The following is a 17,723-nucleotide window of genomic DNA, read 5'->3' as shown; positions in this document are numbered from 1 at the left end:
ATTTATCAATTTAGTATGCCTCAAAGAACGTATGTATAGCTGCTTCATAATACCCATTTAAGATGATATAATTTTATAGTTCAACAACATTGTTCAAGTTATTTTAAACAAACTTTTTAAAGCAAATTATGCCTAAATTTATTTAACAGGAGAATCATAAAGAAATGTCTCTCAATTGAAAAATAAGCAATTTCCCCTTTATTTAGTAGAAATATGTAACCTCATTCTAACATTCATGGAGTAGGCAAGCTGCAGATCCACCTGTCAAGATGTTCAATATCCTTGATTACTGATTCTCTACTAAAGGGACTTAAAGAGTCTCAGTGAGTCATACAGGAAAGATTAAAGAGTTCACAGTTGACCTCTGAACAACATAGGGGTTAGGAGTGCCAATCTTCCTCACAGTTGAAAATTCAAATATAATTTATAGTCAGCTCTTTGGACCAACAGTTCTGCATTCACAAATTCAACCAACCGAAGACCCTATAGTACTGTGTTATTTACTACTGAAAAAATCTATATAAGTGGACCTGGGAAGTTCAAACCAACGGTCAACTGTTTTTTAAAAAGAAAGTGAGACCTCATCCACTCCAGTTACTCCAATTAAAACACTATTGAATCACAAACATGGTGAACACACAGCAAGCTCCCAATTTTCTGTGAGTTACTAAGAGTATTAAGTTTTTTTAATAGTATAAAATAAATTATGGGGTCTCTGGCATACATAAGTTCCAGGCAAGTAAGATTATTACATATAAAAGACAGTAATAATATAGGAATTTTTATTTAGGCTTTAAACTGTAAGGTTCTAATCATAAGTTCAGTTGGGTTGCATAGAATGTAAGAAATTTAGGCAATTTTTGTGGGAAAGAGGTTACCTAGAAATTTAATAGCCTTTACATTTGACATTTATTTAGGCTTTAAACTGTAAGGTTCTAATCATAAGTTCAGTTGGGTTACATAGAATGTAAGAAATTTAGGCAATTTTTGTGGGAAAGAGGTTACCTAGAAATTTAATAGCCTTTACATTTGACATTCATTCTGAAAATTCATCGACAGATTTGTTTTCATCATGTAAGGTAATTTTTTTAACTGCTTCAAAAAAGTGTGCTGGATAAAAATGGTCTAATTAAGAGGCAAGAAAAAATGGAGTCATCTTAAACACCTTAAACACATGCACATGTGCACACACACGAACCCTCCAAAGCAGCAAGGCAAAATACGCATCAGGGCACCTTCTGCTGCAGTAGAACAGGAGTTTTAATTAAAGTCTAATTAAAAACAAAAAAACCCCTGATAGTAAAACACATTCTAACTATTAAGTCTAACAACAATTAGGAAAAAAACATAGAAGAGTATACATTTTCTTGAAAGTGTGTTAGTTGCTCAGTCGTGACCGACTCTGTGAACCCATGGACTGTAGTCTGCCAGGCTCCTCTGCCCATGGAATTCTCCAGCCAAGAATACTGGAGTGGGCTGCCACGCCCTCCTCAAGGGGATCTTCCTGACCCAGGGATTGAATCTGGGTCTCCTGAGATACTTTACTGTCTGAGCCACTAGGGAAGCCCATACATTTGAAAGACCAACTTTAAATATGTTTCCTAAAATCATTACACGCTGCTTCAGCCAAGACTAGATGATCTCAATTGTACAAATGTATGAAATTCTATATTTATAAACCAAAGCAAACAACTTGGCACTTGATTATTATAATAATCACGATAAATACATATACTGTAAGAATAGAACTCTGATAATTAACAAAGTCAGCCTAGATGTTAAGTAAATTCTGACCTCCTCAGTACCGGGGCACTGATAGACACTAAGAAGGTTAGTACGGTTTTAGTACTTCAGGTAAAAGGATCTTGAAGAAATCAGTTCAAATGAAGGTGTGCTTCACTCTAAAGGTTCAGTACCAGGAGGAGAGAAAAAAATATCCTGGCTACTGTCAAGGACTCATGACGTCACTGGTCAAATGAAGAGAAACGAACAAATCCTATTTGACTTCCAATGCAGGAATCTATATCCTAATCTTCCTTATACTTCTATATTTTGACATTTCTGACACTGATACTTTCTTAATGTACTAAATTCCCTTTCTAAATGGATTTCTGGTGATCCATGAGCTAAGTTTTATTCCTATTATGATGTCTTATTCCTTTCACAACATTCAGCCATCCCAACCCAGTGATGACACTCATCAACAACTGGAGTGAAGGAGACATGGGAGCATGTACATCAGAATCTCCTGTGTGAAATTTTTGAAATCCAAATGACTTTAATAACGTGCCCAACCTCTAACACTGCTGTAAACCACTGGATGTGTATGTGTCCTAATGTTCCTCGCACCGAACACACCATTAATCACATTCCTCACAGTAAGACAAATAATTCTGGATTTATCTCTCTCTCATTGAAAGCTCTTTTCTTTGACAAAAAGCTCTTTTCTCTGACCTTGGGACAGAACCTTTCTCTTCATGTTGGTGGTAACTGTTATTGTTACCACACTTAAAGTATTTTTCCACTGGGAACTCCTAGTGATTAGATGTCACAGTCACTCCCTAAGAATTACCTGGACACTGGATCATCAAAAAGAACCAGAGCTACATGGCACTAAAATAGTCACTGGAATTCAGGATCCTATGTTAGTCATCTCTGCTTTGAAACTTAGTTGAGAAGTAAAATGTGATCATGAAGGCAAGTGGAGTAAGTAAACAAAATTTTAAAGATTAAAAACACAAGTCTACTGGAGGCAATGGAAAGGAACGATATGGTATAATGAGATTCCAGGAAAGAGTCCATAAAACTGCCATATCTGACACTAGATCAACATTTTAAGCTAGGTATCATTTTAGAATAATGAATACTTAAACAGTAGAGTTACTTGTAAGAGTAAAAGCTCCTTTAAATACAAACAACCAGTAAACATGCTTTCAGTTGAAATAAAAGAATCAAAGAATAGAACATTCAGGCAACTGAGGTCTTCAGAAACTATCAAACAAAACCCAAGAAACAGAAAAGAGGTAATGTCATTTAGTCCAAAAGAAGAAACACTGAGACCCTAGAAAGAAAATACCTAACTCACCTGGGGCTAAAACCAAGTGATTATAACTGAAAAATGAAAGTATAGCACAGTCTTGGGTCAGAGAAGCCCTAGTAGATTATGAAGGGAACTCTAGACGCTTACTGCTGCTGCTAAGTCTCTTCAGTCGTGTCCGACTCCATGCGACCCCACAGACGGCAGCCCACCAGGCTCCCCCGTCCCTGGGATTCTCCAGCCAAGAACACTGGAGTGAGTTGCCATTTCCTTCTCCAATGCATGAAAGTGAAAAGTGAAAGTGAAGTCGCTCAGTCGTGTCCGACTCTTAGCGACCCCATGGACTGCAGCCTACCAGGCTCCTCCATCCATGGGATTTTCCAGGCAAGAGTACTGGAGTGGCGTGCCATTGCCTTCTCCTATACGCTTACTAGTAGTGATAAAAGACTGTGAACTAGTCTGAACGTCTATCCAATATAAGCAAACCTAAAAGAAAGCTGTGGATAATATAGAGTGGGGGAGCATGAGGGAGGACTGAAAAGGGCAGATATACTCTACTAAAAAACAAAGCAAAACCAAGAAAGGTCGTTCTAATAACTAACCTAATACCACTTCAGTGAAATTGTTCAGGAACAATCAGTGGTACTTTCAAGTTTCTTATGGCTTACTCTATCATTTATTATTATATTGGCAGCTAAAACTACTTAAAACTGTTAAGGATTGTACACTTGTTTCTCAAACAGAAGGGTATACTGAAATTTTGTAATCTGCTTTGTCTTGGGTGAGAAAGGAGAGGAACAGGTGAAAAAAGCAGCCAAAAAAAAAGAGCATATGTATCAAATCCCTGCGACCAAGTAAACAGAGGAAGTGCTAAACTGTGAGCAACAAATATCCTCAAGCACTGAGACAGAAAATCTCCTTTCATCCCAGTTACCCAGGACAACTTGTAACACACACACAGATTCAGCTACTGATGTAGTGCCAAGCAGAAAATAAGTAAGATCAACAGTTTAATAAGAGTTCAGTTACCTTGTCAATATTACTGCCTGGCTCACCCTAAACAATCCAATAACTAAGCTCACTTTTGTTCTCAGGAACAAATACCTTACCTTTTATCTCTCATAAGAAATGTGGACCTTGACTGGTTTTGTTTCTCCCCTGCTAGCTCTCTAAAGCCTACTGCTAAAACCCATTTCCTCCCTTTTCCAAGATACCAGTCTGAACCTCTCCAGGGTGCCTGCTGCTCACCACCATGCCAAGCTGGCCAACTTCACCTGTCTGTGCACTGGCTTTTGCTAGAATGTATTCTTCATGCTGAGAGGCTAACTACAGGCATACATGGACCTTCATCCAGATTTCTCAGGCCAGTGTTCTGGCCTCTCCATTGAAAAAGAACTAATTCCGCTTGAGGAACTATTGCCTAATAGCTGGATATCAAATTTCACAATTAACAAAGTCACAGATCCATCATAATGATTACCAATTTACCTAAATTTCAATCACATCATATTAGGTTTTATTCCCCTTTCTTTTCTGAACACAAACTCCAACAGCTTTCAGATCTTTCACAACTTACACCAGTTTACAGCTTCTGCAGCTGTCCTTCTCCCACCCAAATCAAGAATCTTCACCTCTTTCTTTGCCTATGTTCAACCTCTTGACATGACACCACTTTTAAAACACATTAAAAATGGTATCATACTTAAAAGGTATTTCATAGAGGGTATTCCATGACACAGAAGAGGAGGGAAAAAAAAAATCACAGATTGGATTACTTACAAATAAAAATTTGAAGGTATTTTTGATTGACAACATGGAATGAACCAAAAGCACTTTATGTCTTATCTTAAATGTCCTAAAATTTAGATCATCTTATTAAGTTAATAAGACATCATCTTACTTGGCTAACTCCTCATTTAGAGAGGTACATGGCAAACTTCAAGCTGGTTTTTATGGAAAAATATATTATGAACGTGTATTTTCACCCTAAATGTGATTTTATGGACTTATATCTATCCAAATTTGAAGCACTTAAGACAAATCTGATTACAAGTACTTACTAATTAAAGAATACAACTGATTATTTACTAGGATTCAACTTTGAAACAAAATTCCCTAATATTTCACTTTCGTGTTCTGGATTAGTTAATTGAAGTAAATCCTGAAATTAAAAGGTGAGCTACTAGCAGGCAATTTCTAGTTGCCCTTACTTATCTGGGTGAATCAAGATTTTCTCCAAACAATGAGCCAAAGAAATACATATCTGTATTATAGAATTGTACATATTATCTCTAAACCAACTGTGTGTTTCTGTCCATTAACTGCCTCATAATTTAAACATGTTGACTTGTTATATGTCATATGTGAAAAGTTCATAACCTTATTTAAAATTCAGAAATATCAAGTCCTTAAAATCCACTTATTTTTTCAAAAATCAGAAGTTACATATAGTAACACTTTGTGCCAATTGCTTTCTGTCTTATTCCACTCCAAAATGCAGATCTGTACTTTCCCAATAAGAAATATAAGTACTGTCTTTCCATCTCGCTAACACTCTCCCCAAATTCTTTCCCACAGAATGCCTCAAATTTCCTTATAAGCATTCTTCCACATTTAACCAAATGTCGAAACTAAAAACAGTGCTTAAAAGATAAACTTCAAGTAAGTCTCTACGAGCACTCATCCCACTTAGTTTTTCCTACTCTACTAACCTTACTACCAACGCTGGACTTTCTCACAGTATATACCAAATGTTGAAAGTTATCTATTTCTGCATTGGTACAAAAGCATTTCATCCCACTGGTCTTTAAAGATAATAAAGGTCAAACATTGAGCATTATTTTTTTCAAGTTGGTACAAGAATTGGGGAAATTTATTTGAAAATTTTTATTTTTTTAATTTATTTTATTGATTTATTTTATTTCATCATTTGAAAATAACAGCAACCTACACTGGCACTGTTCTAAGCATTTTACAAGTATTAACTCATTCAATCCTCCTAATAACCTGAGGTTGATAGTTTTATCGCATTTATAGATTAAGAAACTAAAGCTCAGTCACAACAGCTCCTAGACAGAAGAGCCAGGATTTGACTTTAAACTGTCCCAGTTCAGAGTCCATGCTTTTAACTCTCGCTGTACCACCTAAATGTCAAGAACCATCACTTAATGGCTATCCAAGTTACTTCAAAGTGAAGAAATTAAAGATTTTTCATTTCGTGGTAAATTAGATAAAATATCATGTAAGTATTTTAAGCTATCATCTTTTATTTTTTTCTGGCCATGCTGCAGGGCTTGTGGGATTTTCATTCCCTGACCAGGAACTGAACCAGGGCCCTTGGCAGTGAGGCTCAGATCTCTACCCACTGGACCACCAGGGAATCCCTTAAGCTGTCATCTCAGAACACAAGAAAGAAAGACTTATGACAGTGAAATCAAGCACCTTAGACTTATATTAAAGAAAAAACTCCTTAAATGATTTTGACAGTTTTATTATGAATGCATGACCAATAAATTTAAAGTACACATTCGTCTGACAAATACCTTTCAAAAATTAACTGCACATGCCCCCAAGTAACCAAACTTTAAAATACATTCTGGACAGTCCAGTTGAGTACTCAAACATCACACTGTACTAAGATAATACGGCAGAACTCACCTAGGCAGAACACAGCAAAGTCACTGAGTGAAGGCCTCTGGACAACCAAAACAGACACTCCAAAGTGGCAAGGATGGACACTCGCTATTCTCAAAGAAGATCTCACACACCAAATAAGGGTCAACTCATTTTTTCCTTTGCAGAACTACAAATTTGATTTCCGCAGGAAAAAAATGCTGTAGAAAAACTGGTGATGAGAGGGTGAAGGGGGACACTGATCACGGTAACAAGCACATCCAACAGCGAAGCACGAAAAATACTTACTCCAAAATGCAAAGAAATCTGATCAGGAGTCCTATATACAATCCAACAGATAGATCCTCAACGAACCACAGTAACTGAAGGTCACAAATGATGACCCTAGGTCATCAAAAGATTTAATTATACTCACATCCTATTTAAAACAGAAAAGAATTACACATTTAATTTTAGTATGATCTGCACTCAAAGTGGTTTTATAATTTGAAGCTTAAAGGATAAACCCTCAATTACCCAGTAAGCTCAACTAATCAATTAGAAATTCACTGGAAAGTCCCAAGTAACAAGGTTTTACTGTTTCTAAGTTTAAGAGCACTTTGTGCACAAAAGTTACCTGAAAGCAAAAGGGAGACAGATTATAAAACTGTAAAGTCTAGGAAAACACAGAAGAGCTACTGCGACTGTTTATAAACACTATGCTTAAAGCATTTCCCACAAGACAATGTGTGGGCAGTAGGTGCCACATCAGCAGTCCTGTGTTTGTCCTGCTTCTAAATCGTTTGTTAGTCTCATGAATTATTAATTTCAGTTAATAGTTTGTTGAGATGAAGCAGCACCAATTCTTTCCTGAACTGCAAAAAGTGAGAGCGTCCTTCTGACTACAGAACCAACAATGGGATTACTCTTACAAAGCATACATATGCCTTACGGTGACACAGTTTGATTTTTTTTAAAGTTCTCTTTTAAACTGCTTTTCATTTTCAAAGGTTTTAGAGAGATAGCGCCTAGCCCACATCGAACTTTTGTTATCAAAAGAATTGTTACACTACTCAACAAAACTCCCTTTCAAACCAGACTGCAACACGTTCCTTCTCTAGCGCCAAACAAAACTTTAAAGCACACTGTAAATAACCTATAAGGCCTTGTACTTTTCTCCCCTTCTAGCGAGGAAGTCTAACTCCAAACAGGAAACTGCTTCTCAAAGGGTTCAACGCAGAAATCCTACTCAACTCCAATCCAGTTCTCAGGAAGAGATTTAATATTTAAGTGCCAACACACTTGCCTGGGTAGAAACGGAGCAAATATTCAAGCTTTCCTGCCCCTGAGATACCCCTTGAAAGTTTCAGGCTGGGGGGGGGGGGGGGGGGGGGAATGCCTTTTCTAACAAACCAAAAAAGTGCTTTAAAAGGCCAATCTCTAAAAAGGTTCGCAGAAGATATAGAAGTTGAAAGTGCTACGCGGTCAAGATTTTCGATCATCCTTCCCCCAACCCACTAGGATCTGGGACGATAAGCGCTGGCAAAGGAGGGAAGTTCGGTGCAGAGAGGAGCTGGGCGGGGGGCGAAGTGATCGGACTGCCCCTCGCCCATCCCCTCACCTTTCCCGAGACCAGGAAAAGAGGTGGCGAGAAAAGCACGAGACGGGAAAAGCAGCCTGGGGCCCCGCAACCAGCTTCTCCGCGAGATGAGCCAGGTGGGAGGCAGAGCGAGGAGGGGACACAGGGAGCGGGCCGTGTGGCATAGCAGGGACCGACGCCCACCCCCACCCCCTACCCCACCCCGCCGAGGTCGAGAAAGGGAACCGCCTCCCCGAATCCGGAAGGTCGGAGCGGGTGGCGAGGAGCGCGCTCGAGTCCCTTACCCATGCTGGGGGCTCCGGCGGGGAGCAGCCCGGCGCCCGCTGCTCCTCCTCCCGCTGCTCGCGCGGCCGCTCCGGCGGCAGGAGGCGGGCCCTCCGCTCGGCTCTAGCCCGGCTGAGCTCAGGCGGGACAAGGAGGCGCCTCCATTCGCCCGCGGCGCTCCCCGGCCAGTCCGGTCCCCACGGCCCGCAAGGAACAGGCGGCGGCTGCGGCTCCTCACTCGTGGCGGCCGGAGGGCCCTCCCCCGCCCGCCCAGCCGGCGGTTTTCCCACCCCCGGTCGCTCCTGCCACGGGGCGGGACCTGCCGGTTCGTCCTGGCCGTCGGCTCCAACGCAGAGCCCAGCCCCGCAGCCCGCCCCTGGCAGCTCCGTCAGCGCCCGCCGTCCTCGAACGCGACGCCAAAGAGTGAGGTGGAGACCCGGACAGAGGCCGGGAAGGTGCCGGGAGCAGGGCCGGGAGGAGGAAAATCTCGCGAGAATCCCCAGGCCGCCCTGCCCCGCCCCCGTGCGTTCCGGCTCACCGCTGCGCTGGGGCTGCTGCCAGGTGCGGTTACGTCACGGCCGGGACTCTCACGCCGCCCGCGTCCAGGTGCGCGGAGCGGATGAGGGAGACAAGCGGCGTAGCTGCGGTCACTTCTCTGCCTTGAGGTTCGAAGCAGCTGGGACGGGCGTTTTGTGTGGTTTGTCGCCTCCGATGGATTGACAGAGGTTTTGCTGATAGGCAAAGTGAGGCTGGGCTGCCCCACTTTGCACTGTTGTTTTTGTACGGCAGGCTTCGGGGGACCTGAAAGAGACCGTGAGAGAAACGTGCAAGAGTATAGAGAAAGAGAGAACCCACTTTCCTTCGACCTTTAGAGACCCAGCTGCAAACAGGACCTGCGGTTTACCTTGCAAAGTTCTGTATGAATTAGAAGCATTTCTTCATCGGAAAAAAAAAAAAAAAAATCATAGGCACAAAATAAATTCTTTTACAGGATTCAATTAGTGGATTCCTTTAGTTTCTGTCTGCTGAAGGCAACTTTCTAAATACCCTTTTCTGTTTTGAAAATATAAATTGCTACCTGATGGGGAGCAGGGCCGGAGAGTCATAATCTGAAATACTGGCTGGTTTTTTTTTTTTTTTTTTTCCCTAGTCGCAATATGAAGAAGAACATAGGATTGTTGTAATCAGACGTTAAAACAGAGCACAACCCTATGGTCCTTGCCCCCCACCCCCATCCCGGAAACCATGTCCTCTGCCTACCTTTTGTCTGGGGAAAACTTTAGTCAAAGAATAAGTTTAATCAGAGAAGTGAGAAACGCAGAAACAGAAGAAAACAGCCAAAGGAGACTAAATAATAATAATGTAGTCACTAGGCATAGTCAGTTCAGTTAAGTTCAGTCGCTCAGTCGTGTCCGACTCTTTGCGACCCCATGAATCACAGCATGCCAGACCCCATGAATCGCAGCATGCCAGGCCTCCCTGTCCATCACCAACTCCCGGAGTTCACTCAGACTCACCTCCATCGAGTCAGTGATGCCATCCAGCCATCTCATCCTCTGTCATCCTCCTCTCCTCCTGCCCTCAATCCCTCCCAGCATCAGAGTCTTTTCCAATGAGTCAACTCTTCGCATGAGGTGGCCAAAGTATTGGAGTTTCAGCTTTAGCATCATTCCTTCCAAAGAAATCCCAGGGCTGATGTCCTTCAGAATGGACTGGTTGGATCTCCTTGCAGTCCAATGGACTCTCAAGAGTCTTCTCCAACATCACAGTTCAAAAGCATCAATTCTTCGGCGCTCAGCCTTCTTCACAGTCCAACTCTCACATCCATACATGACCACAGGAAAAACAGCCTTGACTAGACGGGCTTTTGTTAGCAAAGTAATGTCTCTGCTTTTGAATATGCTATCTAGGTTGGTCATAACTTTCCTTCCAAGGAGTAAGCGTCTTTTAATCTCATGGCTGCAGTCACCACCTGCAGTGATTTTGGAGCCCAGAGAAATAAAGTCTGACGCTGTTTCCCCATCTATTTGCCGTGAAGTGTTGGGACCGGATGCCATGATCTGCGTTTTCTGAATGTTGAGCTTGAAGCCAACTTTTTCAGTCTCCACTTTTCACTTTCATCAAGAGGCTTTTGAGTTCCTTTTCACTTTCTGCCATAAGGGTGGTGTCATCTGCATATCTGAGGTTATTGATATTTCTCCCGGCAATCTTGATTCCAGCTTGTGCTTCTTCCAATCCAGCGTTTCTCATGATGTACTCTGCATGGACCTTTAATTCTTCCTCAAGGGCTATAGATAATATTTTGAGCTATATTCTGTGAGCCATGTTATAGTTACTAGAACATCAGGCAGAGAAGTGAATTGCATGATGACCAGAATGTGTGTGTGTGTGTGTGTGTATACATATACAATCAGCCAACTTTTTTCTCCTACTGTTGAAGCAAACCCAATCCTCAGACAGCAACATTTGCTGAATGCCAGCTCTTGTCTAGTGACTTCTAAAGCAGTTGTGTTATTTTAAGTCTCACAATCAATCAGGCAAACCTGGATTTCTGAAACTCAGCGCAACCATTCATTTTGTATGGGACTTTGGATAAATTAACCTTGCTGGATTTCAGTTTCTTGAGTCTGTTGAAAGAAATCTTTACAGTGCAAAGCACAGTGTCTGGCTGATAGTGGCAACCTTGTAAATATCCATTTCTACTTATCTCCTATACGCCTGCATTTGACATCCTTTAATCTTTTACTTCTAAAAAGACTGCATAGCATACCTTTAGAACAAAAAGTGTCAGTTACAGTCAGAGACCAATAAGGAAAAAAGAAAAAAAATTAATATGCACACCTAAAAAAGATGTACATATTGGTTGTGTTGTATTGAAACCGTGTAACAATGTGACTTTCTTCAATCAACAAATATTTATTGAGTATTGTGTTCACCCTCCTTTGCAAGCAAACAAATAAACCAAAAAACCTGAAGTCCAGCCCTTATCCTCAAAGATTTGCAGTGTAACCAGGAAGAGAGACGTGAACAGATAGTTGACAGTATGAGTTGTGTGTGTAGCTATGGGCAAGGCAAGCTTCCCAGGTGGCTCAGGGGTAAAGAATCTGCCTACAATGCAGGAGAGGTGTGTTCAGTCCATGGGTTGGGAAGATCCCCTGGAGAAGGAAATGGTAACCCAATCCAGTATTCTTGCCTGGGAAATCCCATTGACAGAGGAGCCTAGCAGGTTACAGATCATGGGGTCTGAAAAGAATCTAACACTAAATAACAATAATAAAGGCAAGCTTCAGGAGGAAGGTATAAATTGAGCTAAGGCTTGGAGAATGGCAGTAATTACAACCTGAAGGAGTCCTAGAAGTAAGGGGTAAAAGTGGAAATGCAAGGGAAATATCCTGAAATCTGTCTGATTCCTGCAAGCCATAAGAAGTTCAGTTCAATTCTGTCACTCAGTCATGTCCGACTCTTTGCGACCCCACAGACTGCAGCACGTCAGGCCTCCCTGTCCATCACCAACTCCCGGAGTTTACTCAAACTCATGTCCATTGAGTCAGTGATGCCATCCAACTATCTCATCCTCTGTGGTCCCCTTCTCCTCCTGCCTTCTATCTTTCCCAGCATCAGGGGCTTTTCCAGTGAGTCAGTTCTTCGCATCAGGTGGCCAAAGTATTGGAGTTTCAGTTTCAGCATCAGTCCATCCAATGAATATTCAGGACTGATTTCCTTTAGGATGGACTGGTTGAATCTCCTTGCAGTCCAAGGGACTCGAAAGAGTCTTCTCCAACACCACAGTTCAAAAGCATCAATACTTCAGCACTCAGCCTTCTTCACAGTCCAACTCTCACATCCATACATGACTGCTGGAAAAACCATAGCCTTGACTAGACGGACCTTTGTTGGCAAAGTAATGTCTCTGCTTTTGAATATGCTATCTAGGTTGGTCATAACTTTCCTTCCAAGGAGTAAGCGTCTTTTAATTTCATGGCTGCAATCACCATCTGCAGTGATTTTGGAGCCCCCCAAAATAAAGTCTGACACTGTTTCCACTGTTTCCCCATCTATTTGCCATAAAGTGATGGGACCAGATGCCATGATCTTAGTTTTCTGAATGTTGAGTTTTATGCAACCCATAAGAAACCAAACCATTTAAACTTTGAATGAATGAGGCTGATGAGAGGCAAAATAGGATTCATAGAAGGAAACAAAGAAAAATATAAGATATTATAGGAAGAGAACTGAATGTCTTAGTCTCCAGGATCTTAAATATTTTAAGAATAAAAACCAATGAATAGAAATGAAGAGAGGGTCAGGAAAACAGAAGGAGAGGAAAAAAGAACACTGGATTTGACAATAAGGTTACCTTTGAAACTGTAACTTAAGAATATACATAACAGAATATGTAATATATATAGCTGCATATATTCAGCATATATAGAACAGAAAAGTTAGAAGTCAGTTAAAGGTTTCAATGACTAAATAAGTGAAAAAGAAGTGAGGCCATAAGATGAACATATTCTTAACCAGAAGTCAGGTCGCATAATCTGAAAAGGTAAAAAAATCTACGATCAGTTCTACCCTAGAAATCTCAAGATCTGTAGTATTTTCATGAGAAACCACATATTTTAGAAGTTTGAAAATTGAAATAAGCAAAATCACTGTATAAATTCAGAAGGCAAAATCTGGTTGAGGTGATATTGACATAATGGATCATAAAAGAAATTGGAAAGATCAGGGAGTAGGACCATAAGGATGAGAAAACTGAAGTAAAGCAGAGAACCATCCCAGAGTTAATGCTGTCTTTTTTCTTTTTTAATAATATCCTGTTTTTCTCTGCTTGGCAGCTCTGGGTCTTTGCTTTGGCATACAGGATCTTTAGTTGCAGCATTCCAACTCTTAGTTGCAGTATGTGGGATCTAGTTTCCTGACCAGGGATTGAACCTGAGACCCCTGCATTGGGAGCTCAGGGTCTTAGCCACTGGACCACCAGGGAAGTCCCAACGCTGTCTTCAAGAGGAGAAGAAGCCAATGGAAATTCCAGAAGAAGAACAAAATTAGAAGTATATTTTTTAAACTTACAAAATGGTATGTGAAACTATGTTCTCAAGTTGTGAGTAATAATAAGCAAATGTTAGCTATTAATTACTACATGGAGCTCTTTTCATCTTATAAGTCTTATCACCACCCCCCAGGAGACTTTCAAAGTGTGGTACTTTATTTTATACATTTTTATACATCTAGCACGTTGCTCAGCTCAAAACAATGCTTTCCTCAACAGTAACTATTAGTCGGATGATAGAAAATATGATGAGATGATAATCTTATCATATATTTAGATTTAACCTCAAATACCTTTCAGCTAAGAACAAATTACCTTTTCTTTTTGCCCTTATTTCCTTTATCTTATAATGAGTTAGGTTTTATCTGACCTTACCCTTTTTTGCATTCCCAGACAAATGAACTAATACTATTCTAGTTATTCCTTTTTTTTTTCTGCTGAATATTGACCTGGTATGAAAGAGAATATTACAATTTCGGTGAGAATGACAATTTCAACCAGTCTAATTCATGCCAAACTGCTATCATTTCTTCCCAGTGTTTTCTTAGGAATTTATCAGAAGATATCTGTATTGAAAAACCCATCTATCTCCTTTCCTTCTGGTGTAAACTACTCTAACCAGGAAGATTATTCTGAAGAAAATTAAATTCTAACTTGATTGTGTTATTTTTAAAACACTCATTTAGCTCAGGTCTTAAAGGCAACAAATTTTTTGTTTCTTTATTCTTAGTTCCAAAGTACTAGATTTCCTGGCCAGCTTTTTTATTGTTATCTTGTTTTGCCTTAGCTAGTTTGTTGTATACTTAAGCACAAATTGCAACAATGTATAACCTCAATTTTTAAAAAATCATTCTTTAGAAAATAATTGTAGGAAATAATAATCTCAAACACAATGCCTATACTGTGAGGTCAGTGAAGCTGAAAAATGTCCCTGCTCAAACTGGTGACCCATCACCTTCCGACAAATCCTGCTACTCTGTTGGTACTTTGGGAGATGTACTTAAACACATGATGGCTCTAAGCACTTTTCATTATTACACATAAAGAAAAAGTTTAATTAAAAATATGATGAACCCATCCAAATGAATTATCACTTTGCAAGCTGAAAAGGACCTTTTTAGTAATGTTGTTTGAACTTTATTCAGATGGTGAAAGTGAAAGTGTGAAAGTGTTAATCCCTCAGCCCTGTCCGACTCTTTGCAACCCCATGGGCTGTAGCCCACCAGGCTCCTCTGTCCATTGAATTTCCCAGGCAAGAATACTGGAGTGGGTTGGCATTCCCTTCTCCAGGGGATCTTCCTGACCCAGGGATCAAAGCTGGGTCTCTTTCATTGGGTCTCTTGCATTATAGGCAGATTTTTCAACCATCTGAGCCACAAGGAAATAAGCTCAAAATAGGTCTTTTTGTCTCCTGATTGGGGAATTGAACCCCAGTCTCCTGTGTGACAGTCGGGGATACTCACCACTATACTAATGAGGAGAGCCTTGTCATAGATCCCCAATAATAATCTCTTTCAAGAAGCATTACTTTTTCAAAATGTTAAAGCTAGTCTCTTTTGAAGGATCAGATATTTTAAACAATCCCAAATGACAAATATTACACATTTCCATTTTTCAAATATCAAGCAATTCAATTATACACACAATATCCCATGAAGAATTTCTGGCTATGAGTACAGATTCATTCAACTCAACAGACATTTTTAGGGATCACCCATTATAGATCAGCACCTGCTCTGTCTTAAATATAGAGGTAGAAAATATAGTCTCTGCTCTTAAAAGTGCAAATGTTGCGGAGCTTTGGGGGGTACATTGGAGTTGCCCAATAAGGACAAGAAAGTATATTTGGACAGCCCGGACAAGAAGTAGGTAAACTATTGAAAGTCCAGGATAGCTTTTAGGGGGAGCCAGGCTGGGAGAAGGCAATGGAAACCCACTCCAGTGTTCTTGCCTGGAGAATCCCATGGACGGAGGAGCCTGGTGGGCTACAGTCAATGGGATCGAGAAGAGTGGGACATGACTGAGCAACTTCACTTTCACTTTTCACATTCATGCACTGGAGAAGGAAATGGCAACCCACTCCAGTGTTCTTGCCTGGAGAATCCCAGGGACAGAGGAGCCTGGTGGGCTGCCCTATATGGGGTTGCACAGAGTCAGACATGACTGAAGCGACTTAGCAGCAGCAACAGCAGGCTGGGGAAACCATAGCCAAACACAGAGGGTTCATGTGTTATGGAGATGATCCTGAGGTCTTATCCTAGAAGTTACAGGTAGTTAATGATGAACTTGAAGTAGGTAATTGCTTTGCTCTTTCAGCCACAGAAAAAAATTCTCACGTTTTAAAAAATCAAGTATAAAATATTTGATTCTATAAGCATTGATTACACCCCACTAACCCTTGATCAATTAATAAATATGTTTTTCACTTATACTAAAAAAAATTAATTAAACTAACATAATATACAAGGCACTGTGTATGCTGGGTGCCGTGAAAGATGCAGTGCAGCAAACATCAGCTCTGCCCTTAAGGAATGTGATTTCCGTGGATGGATCTAGAGATGGTCATACAGAGTAAAGTAAGTCAGACAGAGAAAGACAAATATCATCTGATATCACTTATATGTGGTATCTACAAAAAGGATACAAATGAACTTATCTATAAGTTACAAATGTAGAAAATAAACTTATGGTTCCCCGGGGATAAGGAGAGGTAGGGAGGGATAAATTGGAAGACTGAGATTGACATATACACACTACTATATATAAAATAAATAACTAATAAGGACCCACTGTATTGCAAAAGGAACGCTACTCAGTGTTCTGTAATGGCCTCTATGTATAAAAAAGAATGGGGATGTATGAATATGTATAACAGATTCATTATGCTGCATACCTGAAACTAACACAGCATTGTAAATCAACTATAACCCAATAAAAACTTCTTAAAAATGGAATTTGTAAAACAACTATACTCCAATAAAAATTTAAAAAAACAAACAAAGGAATGTGATTTCCAGCTCACACATCTATAAGATATGCTTAACTGCTCTGAACTTTACCTTTTTTCAGAGAATCTGCGTTTAGCATTATCACGGCAAAAACCAATAGACTGGGTACCTTCTCGTTTTAGTCATGAATTTAGTAATGAATTAGTATTCTTATTTAGATCTCTTTGCAAATTCTAAGCAATAAATGCAAGTGACCTGTTGACCCCCAACTCAGAAAATATCTATACATATCACAAGTTGCTGTATCACAAGTTTCAAAAAAGAGTAGATTTTTTGAAAACAAAAATATGAGTGATCTGTGCTTTCTTCACTTGTGAGCTTTTATAAATGACAAAGAAGGGATTTTTCTTTTTAATAAACTAAGAGAATTCTCAGCAGAGGATTCCATCTATAATCATCATCCCCTGGTCAATCCCATTTCTGTGTCTGCCTAATGTGATACTAAAAGGCACTCATCGAATTATCAAAGTGTTATATTTCTATGCTTCTGCTCATCTAACCAGGAATGGTTTCTAAAACAAGAAGTAGAAACCTTATTTCAAATCTCTACTTAACCTCCTAATGGCATAGATGACAACAAGGTTATGTCCCATCTGAGACTGGAGTGTTTAAACTGCTTGCTCTGATATTATTCTGATGTCTGGGGTTAAATGCCTGCTAAGGCAAAAGAAGCTCATGAACCAAGACATTCCTCTCTGCCTATTCCTGAGAATTCACATGCTGTTCTGCAGGTTTCTGAGCCACTCCCACAACTGAGGCAGATTCTATATGTGGCTCCTAAGCTGATCTCCTCCATCTCCTGTGGTCAGCCCACATCACCTCGCCCAGCGTTTGCCTTTCCTCATATCACATCAACCCCTCCAGTTTATAACCAGGGAACCTGAGTCATTCTAAATGATCTCCTGCACATCCTGCCTACCTCCGTCACTCTAGAACTGATGCTTTAACAGGACCCTGTCCCCCTATTTTCTCTCAACAGTCATATCACTGCTGGGGACTCATAATTTTATATTTGAGCTACTTTTTCTTCACCCTTAATTCCCTAGACTAAATACCCTCCTTTTTTGCATTGTTCCTTCCCCCCTCTTTCTATCTTACAACATATCTCTTCTAATTCCTTTACCTCCAATTGCCAATCCAGTCTGTCCG

The 17,723-nt window shown here is 40.2% G+C and overlaps 1 protein-coding gene across 1 annotated transcript in view; it reads right to left on the bottom strand.

Annotated features, from left to right (window-relative positions):
- The window catches only part of CD2AP (CD2 associated protein), an 86,244-nt gene extending 77,243 nt beyond the window's left edge, over positions 1 to 9,001 (bottom strand). The window contains exon 1 of the mRNA XM_027525399.1: positions 8,534 to 9,001. Coding sequence (XP_027381200.1) covers positions 8,534 to 8,537 — 4 coding nt within the window. The 5' untranslated portion in view covers positions 8,538 to 9,001. The remainder of the gene's footprint in view (positions 1 to 8,533) is intronic.
- Positions 9,002 to 17,723: the final 8,722 nt, after the last annotated feature.

This window comes from Bos indicus x Bos taurus, chromosome 23 (assembly GCF_003369695.1).
Source record: "Bos indicus x Bos taurus breed Angus x Brahman F1 hybrid chromosome 23, Bos_hybrid_MaternalHap_v2.0, whole genome shotgun sequence".
Taxonomy (NCBI): Eukaryota; Metazoa; Chordata; class Mammalia; order Artiodactyla; family Bovidae; genus Bos; species Bos indicus x Bos taurus.
The sequence above is the reverse complement of the archived record's forward strand: the minus strand, read 5'-3'. Positions and strand labels throughout refer to the sequence as shown.